The sequence below is a fragment of the Corvus kubaryi genome, unplaced genomic scaffold (genome assembly GCF_017639235.1).
Source record: "Corvus kubaryi isolate FWS band 111438036 unplaced genomic scaffold, C.kubaryi_AGA036_p1.0 split1-37296, whole genome shotgun sequence".
NCBI classification, from domain to species: domain Eukaryota; kingdom Metazoa; phylum Chordata; class Aves; order Passeriformes; family Corvidae; genus Corvus; species Corvus kubaryi.
In genome coordinates, this window is record NW_024582075.1 from 11,367,971 (window position 1) to 11,380,951 (window position 12,981).

A 12,981-nucleotide genomic window follows, 5' to 3' on the forward strand; every position below is an offset into this window, starting at 1 on the left:
AGAGAAAAAACCACCTATGCAATGAGGTAGAGCCCAGACTAACACAGGCAATGTTTACCTTTTCGGTCAGGTATCAGAACCACTCAGATGGTTTCCTGTATTTTCTTGCAAACCACAGAGGCTTGAAGTGGTAAAGGGAGAGTGCTGGAGTGAAATTGTGTGCTATTCCTAGAACCGTCTGCTTTTTCTTATTTTTTTTTCCTTCATTTTGTGGAATTTAGCTGTTCTTTGTTGTACAGAAATAAAAGTTTAGTTTTGAAAATATTCATGAATAAAGCTGTAGAAATTGCCCCTAATTTCCTCCATTTTCGGCCATCTGGTTTTCATTGCTTTGCTTCTCTCTTCTCTACTCCATACATGTTTACCAAATCTTTTCAACATGCATTGGCCAAATTATTGAGCAGTTATAATTAATGACACAGTTACAACATTCTCTTTCACCCCTTTGGTAGAGTTTGTTGGCTCACCATGAGGTACTCATGCTGTTGCTCTTATAAACAAGAGCAATTATATCTGATTAGATGATGACTGCCTCTGTAATTTGGGCTGTGGAGGCTGAGGAAAAGACACATTTCGGATGTGAGTAATTTTGTTGTTGAAAACAGCAGAGCCAACATTGACACAGGGTTCTTCTAATTGTTTTTTTGGTAATTTAGAATACAAACATAGCAATTAGCAAAACTGAGTGATCTTCCCTTTTATTTTTTTCACTTAGAGAAGAAGCTTCTAGACACTGAACAGCTATTCTGAGTTTACTTCTAGAAGACCGTAGCTCTGCTCAATTATTGCTATGTAGTTCTTCGAGTGATACAGCTTGACTGACACTAATTAAGTAACTGAATGACTGAATTAAAATAGTCACAGTCTTCATTCCTCTCTTTCCTGTAGAAAGCATCCTGGCTCTCCTAGTACATCAAAACAAGATACATTCTTTTCCTAGAACTATTAAACAAGGGCATACCAAGTTAATGTCAACAAATTTTACTCTGTAGCTATTGTGCGAAAGTCACTTACTAGCTCACAACTTAGCAATCAGCTCTGCAGTGTTTCCCATTTTCTTAGTTCAGTTCAAACCGGGAAATTTTGTTACACTGTTTTCCAGGAGAAAAGGGTCTGGACTCTTTTTCTGCTATTGTTCTTGAAGCAATAAGCAAAAAGCTCTCAATAAAATCTGAAACCCCAGGAGACTCAGCTGGGATTTGAATAGGGAGGAGATCTTCCAATTTTTTTGTGCACAGCTCTTCCTGATTCTTATTCTTTCTTCTGTAAGAATTTTAAGTATGAGATTTTTCTGACTCCATACAGCTGTGAATATCTGAAGACAGATTTCTGTGGTTTAGTTTTTTGTCTCTCTTCCATGTACTCAGAATAGTAACGTGCTAAGATATTAAGCCAGAATTTCAAAGAAAATTTCAAAGCATTCTCAGCTGCTGTACAAGCACCATCACCTCTCAGTGTTTTCATAAATGTGAAGTATATTGACAGTATATTCTACCTTTTACCATATTCTGTTCCAAGACAGACCAGGGCAGTTAGGGATTGAAAAGGCTGATGACACCACAGATTAATTGCAAGTGAGTAATGAAGTTTTCTAGTCTGTCCACATCTATTTTCAGTAAGGAGCAAAATGAACAGTAACAGAGCAGATCCTTTTAGTATCATTCTTCTAAATTGTCCAAAAGGAAAAAAGATGAATCAAAACCAGAGTGAAATTACTTCTCACCTACTACTTCTACAATATCTTTCTTGAGGTCCATGCCTTCTGAACATCCAGAAGGGCTGGTGAGATTCTGTAGTTCAGTGCTTTTTTTATCTATAGTAAAACAGCTAAATCAATTGTTTACACAACTAACCCTTTGAGAGGCTACAGAGTAGCCTCACACGTAACTAAAAACGCCTGTAGCAGAAGCAACATTAAGTTTTGAAGTTCTAACTTTTAAATGTTCTCCAACTTGAGCTAAGCAAGATCTTTAACTGTACTAAATTTTAGATGCAAGTATTAAATTCTTGTATTAAATTTTAGACACAAGCATTAAACATGCTGAGCTGTTTAGGTTCAAGAAATGTCACTGGAATAATTTCTCTAAATATGTTAGGAGATAATTTCATTCTCTTGGGCAAGACTTCTCAGCCTTTTCCTCATGCTGTGGACAATATTTCCTTGCCTACCAAGACATTAATTACCATCTCAGCTGCCTTTTCAGTGGAATGCCTCCTCTACCCACAAGAACTGCATGCTTCAGCAGTCACTTAAACATCAAGAATATTTTAGGAAAGTGGGTTTTATAATTTTAGCTTCTGTTAATGCGCTTAAGCAGCTGGAAAAAAGAGAGAAGAGCCAACACTACGACGCCAGCCAGCTCTCTCTATAAGTCATCAGCAAGAGCTCTGGGAAGTATCAATGGTTCACAGATTTTGGAAACTCCTGTAAAAGAGATCTAAGTTACAGCCACAGTGTATTATAATTTTTGGACTTGTCAGTGGGTAGAAATGCCTTCATCAGCATTCATAAGGACACGATTTTAGACTAAATTTCCATCAGACTCCTGGGTCAAAATTTCTTGAATTAGAATTCTGAAGCATCTTATAATTTAAACGAGGAGTAAATCTAATTTAAATAAATAATCCTTTATTTTTTTCCATATTTAAAGTATTAAAGCTGCTGTAAATAATGATTATAAAGCAAAAATCTTTATACACTATCTGTTTCATTAACACATCATTGTATTTAATACAGTGACACTGGTAGGTGTAGCACTTCAGAAACTTGAAGGAAATAAGGTAATTATACCATCACAGTCTGCCTGGTAGACACATCAACTTGCCTTGTTGCCTCTCTTTCCATTAGCCATGTTGCCTGCAGTCTGCAGGCCTACTTGCTCTGACCAGAGGAACCATTCTGCAGAATACGTGCTGTTCTTCATCCTGGGCCACTTAAATCTCTGCAGACAGGCAATTTCCTCCAGACTGAAGGGGCTTCAGGAGAGAAGTTGTATATACAGGGGAGAGAGTCATTTCCCCTGTTCTCAGTTGCAGCCCTAGGGGTGGATTAAAGCTGCCTTGTCTTCCCCCTCTGCATCAATCCCCTTTCACCTCTGCTTCACAGGCTGATTCTCACCTACAGTATGATCATCTTGTAATTCATGGAGGGAAATGCATGCCTATGGTTGCTTTAAACTAGCTCCACTCTGGTAGCAAGGTTATCACAGTGCTACCACTGTGCATAATAACAACATAATAATTCAAGAAGTATTCGTGCAATTACTCACATTACTTTTGTAACAAAAGTCACATAAATACTGGCCTATATGAGTGTGTTTTGTTTTTTCTTAACTACTGAGTACTTATTTTTTCATTTCAGAATTGGTGGTTGATCAATCTTCTACCATGCACCCTCAGCTGCAGTGATGCTTCTACCTATTGATTACCACAAGAGTTCCACCTACAAAGTTACTTTCAAACATTTATACAATATTTGTGCGTTATTTCCAACAATGAAGACAATATAACAAAGTCAGGGTTTCAGTATCTTCATAACCAATGCTTGTAATACTTTGGTAAAGAAATTTCAACCTATTTGTCTCTGCTTGTCACAAATTCAAAATCCTGATTACCAACCAAACCATTATTTATGTCCTTATTGTTATTTCATGCTGGCTGTCTTTGACTTTTAATGTGAACTTTCTCTGCATATCCCAAATCTACTATTATTCATAATGACATACCTCTCCGTAGCCTGTTGTCTTATAAATCATACATACACCTACCAATACACACTCTAAGGTATATCTACCACCTGGACAGCCCTGAGTGTTTTAAATAGTCCAAGGTTATACATCAATGTATTTAAAATCTGCTGCACTGTCACAATGGAGTAAATGCACCTGTGTACATCTGGGAAAAAAGACAATATGTATACACTACATCTTAAAGACTTGACAGGACCTATTTAAATAAACCACAAGAATGTCATAACAGATATTTTCTGTTGTCGAGGGTGCAGATGTGAATCTCTGCAGAGAAAAATCTGCTGTTTTTAGGGTCATGATTGTGGAAACTGCCTGATCCTAGGGAGGAGCAGGTTCTGCAAAACCTTATCCTAACAGCGGAGGTTGGAGAAGTCTCTTTAAACTTGACAAAACTCTGGGTAAAGTTAAGACAATCCATAAATTGTCTACTTGAAGGACTTGAAGAGGCAAGTAGTCTGAAGTTTGCTCTTTGGTCTTACTGCTGCTTTGTACTTCCCGGTCAATATGACTGTGGCAGGAAGAGGCTGTAAGCCCCTGCAGTCTAAGAAAAGCATCCTTGAAGCAGTGTGTGTCTCCAGACTGAAAGGCAATAGAGTTTGGGGTCACTTAAAATTATGCCTACCTTGGGGGGCAGGGGTCCAGGCTACAGGCCTTCAGCAGCTGTGGAGGACGACGGCTGCTAACACATAGTGTCTCGTCTGCAATCTCCCTAGTTTGTTTGTTCAGACAGGTCACCACAGCCTCCTGGACACCTGCACACAACAAATAATGGTCACAGACAGCTCTCCGTACCTGCAGGGGCAGCCAAGATCAGAGTTGGGCCCAAGAGGGCCAGCAAGGCTGCCCTGGTCACACCCAGCCTTAGGCTGGCAGCTCTGGACTGCAGCCCCAGCTGTAGACTTGTCATTGCTTTCAGTCTCTCTGAAAGGTTTCTCAGTTGCAGTGAATAGTCCCTGGGCTCATTCACCGCTCACCTGCCTAGACAGAAAATTGTCCACTGCTCTCATTTTTTCCCCAATGAGTGAAATGAGGCACTGTATTTTTCAGGCCAAGCAGGCTAAGGTGTGGAGAAGGCCATGGCTTTCATATGCTGTATTTTAACCAACAGTATGACCGATACACATGCAAAAGCGAAGTAAAACATGGTCAGACAATTCAGCTGATCTCAGTTACTCTTGTGCATCCATGGGCCTGCACCTAAACTAAAGATGCAAACCTGCAGAGTGTATCTGAGAGCTGGGAAAGAATGGGTTAGAGAGAGCTGGGAGAGAACAGGTAATTGCTAGGACTAAGAAACTGGAAGATTTTGTTACTATGTTTTAACTTAGAAATTCCTTGTTAAATCAAAATTCCTGATGTACTCTATGGCATACCACTTTTCGTATGACTAGGGGTATTACAGGTTTTTTGGATCACAAGGTTAGAAAGTTAGAACATCATGGATTGCAGCATTACATACCATAGGGAAGAGGACTGGGTGAGAAAGGATCTATTTCCCTATGGGTAAAAGGGGTTGGAGAGGGGCCTGATGATAATTATTGGCCTGAACTTTCTGAGAATCTAATCCACAGTGATTCAAATACAGTGAAAGTATGCTTTTTAAGTTCATTCCTACTTCCTGAGTTAGGAAAAGATTGACTGAATTCCTAACAATTACATCACAGTCTCAAAAACAACAACAGTTTTCCAAAAGATCTCACAAATTTTTTAGGATACTAACGTGAAGGAGAAAAAAACCCAAACCAAAAGAAAGTGTTTTAAGACCTTAAGGATGTCCAAAAACAGTGTCACAGAGGTAACAATATCTTGTGCTGTTTCTAATGCCAGAGCACATGTCATTAGGCAAAAAATTATTTCATATCATTCAACAGGACCAAAGTGCTGTAGCTGATCATAGCTCCCGTATTCCTGACATTACTCACCGATTCACTCTTCTTAATCTCAGTATAAGCTGAGGCCCACAGAAAAGGGGCTTGTTAACCAATTTTTTGGCTGCTATGTGTGTAACTCTATTAAGGTTATGGCTATGACACAAGACCTGTGTCTGCTGTATCTGAGGTACTGAAGAAAAGAAAGAAATTTGACAGTTTTGGACATGGACACCAACATCAAAATTACCAAAGTCCCTGTTGTCAGCCAACACTGTTGTGGGTTTCCTTCTTTACAAGGTGGCCCCATATTTTCAAGCTATTTTGCTATTCAAGTCATCTGCCAAAAGACTTAAGAAAAATTGTAAAAAGGATAGCTTATTGAAGGGATAGAACAAATGGTAGTGATTTCTATCTAGGAAAAGAAAGTAATGAAACACATAAATGAACAAGATGTTCACTGCCCTGTCACGTTCATTATTTTTCGAGCTCAATCATTTTTCTGTTGAACATGTTATCATATTGTGTGCAGCAAACACAGGCATATGGATTCTCCAGAATGCAATGCTCCTGGCTGAAGAACACAGGTGGTTCTCTACCTGATGGGAAATGGCACTGTGTTCAATTTACTGGTCGCTACTTTGCATGAAAGGTCTGTGCAGGCCTGACAAGACCAATTTGATGAAGCCAGGAAAAAAGGACTGCTGATTCAGAGGTACGGAAACCATGAAAGTATTTTTCCAAACTGTGGAAAGAAACCACTGATTCCTGCCACGTGCTGGTTGACATGTCTCTGTGTGCTAGGTACACAGCTCACGCACCTTCTGTATGTGCTTCTTCTCAGATAAAATTTTGTAAATTGAGTGTACTTCCACAGCTTTTCTCCTCTCTGAAGGGTATCACTAATGAGCCCTTGATCAATTATTACTTGATCAATTTAACACTTTTCCACTGACTGTTTCAATGCTGACTACAGAAAAGTTATGACTTTTCTGTATGAGGTCTTGAATTCAACCTTTTCTCCCTTTCTCATGCTGATGGTTTTATTTTCTCAAATTCATATAGCCAAGCTCTGTTCTTCAGTTTTCAGTATCCATCCAGCCCTAAACCTCCCAGTGATTTCATTCCTTATGCTTATTTCTGTCAACTAAGTCATCTCTGATGGCAATTCCAATAATTCTTGTCCGTACTACAAGCACTCTACTCTGTCTGTTAAAGTTTCCTTCTATCTTTGAACGGTACTCGTAGGACCAGTAATCTTGCCTGACAGCATAGATATCAAAGAAAAAGGTTGCTAGAATGTGTATTGACAGTTTTTGGCTTTAATACCTTGTGCCAGGTAGCAAAATAAAACAAATAGTAAAAAAAATCTGGCTTGCTCCAGCAGTAAAAAATGTGATCAGAATCACTTTCTTCAGCTTCCTCTTGAATCTGACACTGAGTGTGTCTCAGCACAATGAAAACGACTGTCCCTCTATTTTTGATTGGTCAATGTGGCAAATGGTTATAAGCTTTAAATCTGATGGGTCACTGAACACCTAGAGAATACAAAACCTTTTGATCATAAATCAGAAGTTCCACAGCACAGAGATAATTAAAAAAGGTATATTAACTTCAGGAAGTTCATTTGCCAAGTAACTGAATTCAAAATATTATTTACTGCCCAATATTATCAGAAGATATTTTAAAGCTGTCTGCTTTAAAATTGTCTTCCCTGGCAAAAAAAAGAAATCAGTTCTCAATAGGAAATTACAGTATAAATGTGTGTAATGGTGGGATGTGAAACTAGGCAGTTTAAGTTCACTTTCAAAATACCATCAAATGAGAATTTCTGTGTTTATATCTACCAGAATAGAATAATTGTTACATGATATTTGATGACAGCTCCGGGAAATGATGCCACTAACAGCAGACTAAATGACTAACTCATTCCTTCTGGTTACTGCTTCTGGGAGGTGAAAGGTTACTTCTGCATCTATCCAGGTTCCTCTCCCAGGACTCCAAAACCAATAAAACTAGTTTGACCAGTCTTGCACCTATGGCTACAAAAATATCTGACTTAGCATCTGCTAATCTGGAAAGTTTGGAGTTGATGTCAGACAAAAAGAAATCTTACCTAGAATTTTTTTGCTGACAATTGAAAGAGATTAAATTTATAACGAAAAATGTCTCCCACAAATCAGTCTTGGTGAGTTACATTTGAAAAATACAAGCATAAGATCTATAGTCTAAGAAATTACTTCAAGAGGATATTTCTAGGAACTGTTCTGGTTTTGGTAGTCACAGTAAAAGTGTGATAAATTGTTACTGTTCTCCAGTAACCTCAACACATGACACATACTCCTGTAAAATCACTGTTTGTCACCACTTAGCATGCACTAATGTCACTTTTTTTTTTTTTTGTAGGAAACAAAGCAAAAGTGTCAATGGTCTGACAGCTGTGAACAGCTCTAAACATTGACTACCATCAGCAAGCTAAAAGTTAGCATAGGAAACCTTTTCTACTAATTGTGGTTTTCAAGATTGTAAGTGATTATCTGTGAATCTGTACAGATTATTCACTCATAAAATGCTAAATTGTTTCCAGTTCTACAGTATATATTTTTTATTTATCTATGGTAATCCTTTCTTAAATCGCCTGAAAGTTAAAAAGTAAAAAGATGAGTGCTGGAAAAATCTAGTTTTAACTAAAAAAAATACTGGAGTGGATGTATTTCTCAGAACTAGTTAGATAAAACGATGGGAGAAAAAGGATATCGGAGATATGTCTTCATAGTCTGTAGTATGTACAACCTGAAACTTGATTAACTTTGAGAAACTACTGCCAAGCCTGCTCACTTTAGACAAGCACATCAGTAGAGCCATTTTGCTGTAAGTTTTCTCTTGAACTGGGATTGGAGCTGATGTCACTTATTGATAGGAGTTAGGGAATGACTGAGCCCTTAAAATATCCATTATTTATTTCATCTGCTATGGGAGGACAATTTATTTCCACATGTTTTTGCTTGCACAGAGAAAACCAAGAGGTAAGAACTAAAAATGGTATGTGATTGTTAGCATGTGTCACCAGACCCCTTTAACATTTAGCTTGTTTTGGTGATTGCCTTGAGGTGATCAGCTGATAAAGGAAACAGAAATATATGATACACTGAGCACTCTTTGTGACAGTCTGAGCACAGATCCGTAAGTCCTGGGCTAAAATATGTTGTGCACGTGGGATTTTTTACATTTCTTATCCAATGCCTTTTCAAATACGTTTGGACTAAACAATCTTAAACTTTTTTTTCCTTCCTAAATGATTCTATGATTCTAACTAGCCATAGCAAAGCAGCATGTCTATGGGTATTAACTGCCAAACACATACTCGAAGAGGGAAAGCAAATCCAGCACAGAAACATTTTGCACTTACCTCCTCCACAGGACTCTGAGCACTCTGTAAAGCCTTCGTATTCCCAGTCATAGAGCTCATCCAGCTCCTGTAAGCTGCCATACAAAAGCTGAGTCTCCTCTGGGGTGTATTCAGCTGCCTCCCCACTGCAGGGACCACTGTAACAGGCTCTCTGAGACACAGGTTTGGGACCTTCACATTCATCGATGGGCAGATCAGCCACAGACTGAGAGAAAGAGAGGAGCACTTGACATTTCACAAGTCGCACCTGGCTGCCTACTCCACAGGTGACACTACAGGTGGACCAAGCCTCAGGAATAAACCTGTGAGAGGAAGAGAGCAAGGCAAGTTATATCCCCAAATTTCCAGGCAAGCAAAATTTGGATAGTCCTGTCCAGGCCAAATTTTATTTAATGAAAAACAAGTACTTAATCTCATCATACACTTATTAAAAAATACATGTAGGAGGTACTGTTGACAACTCAGTGGTGGGTCTCCTCATATCCAACAAGAAAGACAAACCCTTGTAACACCCACCTTGATCCTAAAATGTCTCAGTTCAAGGCATCCAGCAATCTCCCAATGTGCCCAGTGTATATGATGATCCCACTAGCTACCTTTTGCAAGTGTTCAACCTATGTAATCTTTGCCTTAGTTGCTAATTTTTTTTCACTAGTTAAGTATTGAACAGGCTGCTGTTATCAGGTAATTGCAGTATTACATGGAAAATAATTTCCATTTTTATTCTTGTATCACAGTAACTGTTTTTAAGTCTTAATTTGAAGCTAGCAAAAGGTAAAGAATTCATAATTTCTCTAGCTGTACTTTTTTTTGTTTTCTTTGTTTTTTAAATTTATTTCCCTAGGACATTTTACTTTTCTCTCATTTAAAAAAACAACAACAGTGTTTTGTTTCTATTGTGGATTTGTTTACCTGTTGCACTTGTCTTACTGATTAGTAACCCTTACATGCTCCAAATTTTTCCGTCTGAAAGTCCATGCATATTTTATTAAAAGCACTTTGCAGCTGTCATTACAATAATCAGACTGAATTCCATCTCTCATTATTTTCCTCATCAATGGAATAATTTCTCAATTTCTCTGTGCTGTTGCTGCTTTTTCAATGCCAGTGCTAGAAACTGGACAAGCATTTTATTCAAAGTTATCAAGCCTAAGACTCACATTCAACTCTATACCATGTCACTACTACCTTGTTGCAGTAATGTAACATGCCTTGTTCTGCTGAGCTCATGTTGAACTATGCTGACTCCTAAATCAATCCAGAAACAATAGTTTCAGGGCAATGCATAACCTGCAATACTTATGTTTTGATACCTGACATAAATTGTATTGGAGCACTAAAGTTATGAATACAGAATAATTTAGATAGCTTTATCTGATTGTCTTGCCTTCTCCATGGGCCATCCTTCCAAACTTTCTGCCACAGGCAAGTTCTAAGGCAGCGGTTAGTTATGCTTCAAGGACTAGAACAAAAGAATGAATAGTTGGATCTGGCACTGATACTCACTGAAGCTCACAGGAACAATCCCTGGTGATAACACTCTCTCATTAAGTGTTTGGAATCTGCTTCTGCAAGCTCAGGTTTTGGCACATATTTTTCAGGGAAACCTGGCATTCACTGACAATATTTCTCTCCCTTTGGTCTTTATTTGGGTAGGCCACACCAGAATCAGACAGCTTTGCCCAGGGCTGAAGGCAATACATTGATCTGTTTCTGCTGTGGTCGGGGCTACCTGTGGCTCTAGCAAACTCATCTCTCACTTTGGGAATCCCATGAACAGTTTTGATAGGAAGAAAAGGGAAATTTAGTTTTGTGATCAGCATATTTGAAAATATTTTTATACCCTTCTCCCTTTCATCCACTGCCTTTCTCTAGTTGACAAAAGGACTTCCCCTCCATGCTGAAGTTAAAAAAAATCAAAACACAAAAAGGGAATTTGCTGTTTTCCCAGCATGGGTATATCAGGATCCCTGACTGGAACATCACAGTCTTCTGGAGCAGAGAGCGTGCATCTCTTTACCCACTTTTTGCGGGTCTTTATAACATCTTGTTATAAACCTGACACCCACTGCTAACACTATACATAAAAAGTAACAGGAAAGAAATGAATTGCAGATATTATTGTAACATTTGAAAATATTTATCATGCTGCTACAAAGACTGTGACAATTCTTTCAGGAGCAAAGCTTTCAGAAAACTAATGATGCAAAGTGATTCAATTTTCCTACTCTTAAGACATTTTATCTTAAAATATCTGTCTTGTTTCCAAGATGGTATCTTGCATTTTGAGAGAATTATACACTTTAGAAGTACAGGTGGGCCACTCTAAGACTGCAGCTGTTGTAATGCTATTTTGATGTGGAAAATCTCTTGTCAGAGATTAAGTGGTTCGTATCAGCCACTGTGACTTACATATTTTGACTAGTTTAAATGTACAGCTTCTTAACCTGGCAAACTGGAAGGTAGAAACCCTAATCAGATTGTGGGGGAAAAAAAAAAAGTCCTGGTCTTCATGAGAAGCTGCCTTCCTTATATTTTTGAACACTGTAAATTGTTGTGTAACTGCTTTGTTGAAGACCTGCTGGACTCCAAACCAAAAGGGAGGATATATTGCAAGATATTAAAATTATTCATTTAGAAAAACAGAGATACTTCAAATACTTGGAATATTTACACATGATGTGTATCATACATACAAACGGGGAAAAAATGGAGAGGACACAAAAGAAAAGTAAGAACATTACTAAAGAAGACTGAATCCTTTTTGAAATGAGGCTTGATCTATAAATGCCACATATATTATTTCACCTGAGTCAGCAACTCAAACTGAAAATAATGGAACACCTTCAGGAAATGGTATTTTTTTCAGCTATCTAGGCCCAATTTCTACATTTTAAATGATAACTTTGGAAATGATTTAATTCTAATAGAACTGTTAACTGATAAAGAGAAAATTAGCAGAATCAAAAGAGTTAAAAGCAGAAAAAAGAAGGGAAACTCAAGAAAACCATGCCAAAAAATCTCCATAGAGTACTTTTCATTAGAAATGTAACATTTATGTAATGTGAATGTATAATATAAATATACGTTTCTGAATTTTCCATCATCCTAACACCAGAAAATTATAAAGGCTTTCAAATATCTTTGTGCTGTCATTAATGACAAATGTTGCCAAATGGTGAGCACAAAACACAAAAGTTATATGAACAAAAAGGAGTCAGTTCATGGATTTCAAGTTATTTGTCCTGCATATAGCTCATCTTCCACTGCTCAGCATTGTGCATTTCTGTATACTAGCCCCTGAGCTACTTGGAAAATGGAAGTAGAGGAATAAGTATACTGAGAAGTAGTTTTGTTCAAAAATGGGAAATGATGGAGGAGTGTCAGTTGTCATTTCATACTGTTTAATTAAATCCCACTGTAATAATCATCTCTCTAACAACAACCCTCAACAACAAGACAAAGGCAATAACTCATTCCTTTAGCTAAGGTGCATATTCCCCTCCATATAGCAACATATACGTAACTGGGGAGCTCAGAAGAGAAACAAAAAGACAATGTCAATGCTCAGCAGTGGGAGACCTTTCACAGCAGGTCACAGAGGGTTCAGGGTGAGACCCATGGAGTGTTTTGGAGATTTTCAAAACTCTTGATGTATGTAGCAACAGCCTCTTTTTGTCTGGGACCTGGATTCCTACAATATGTGTTATGAAGAAAAACAAGTGTTCTACATACTGGTGTGCTTTGAGCTATGGAGAAAAATACCTAATTTTCTTCACTGTGACATAATTATATATTGTCCTTAATTTTTATTGCCTATTTTTTTTTTTTGTTTCTTGCTTTTTTCCTCTTGCTTTTTTTGTTTGTTTGTTTTAATCCATCACTGGCTAAATCCATGGCTTAGATAAAGTCTGAGGTTTTGAGACATACACATACCAGTAAGACTGAGTGTTCT

General features: G+C 37.9%; 1 protein-coding gene across 3 annotated transcripts in view; it reads right to left on the reverse strand.

Annotated features, from left to right (window-relative positions):
• Positions 1 to 12,981, reverse strand: part of ADAMTSL1 (ADAMTS like 1) — a 415,229-nt gene that overhangs the window by 66,749 nt on the left and 335,499 nt on the right. For all 3 annotated transcript variants that reach the window (XM_042013122.1, XM_042013121.1, XM_042013123.1), the window contains 2 exons: positions 9,027 to 9,328; positions 4,372 to 4,501 (listed from right to left, as the gene is read on the reverse strand). In XM_042013122.1, coding sequence (XP_041869056.1) covers positions 4,372 to 4,501; positions 9,027 to 9,328 — 432 coding nt within the window. The remainder of the gene's footprint in view (positions 1 to 4,371; positions 4,502 to 9,026; positions 9,329 to 12,981) is intronic.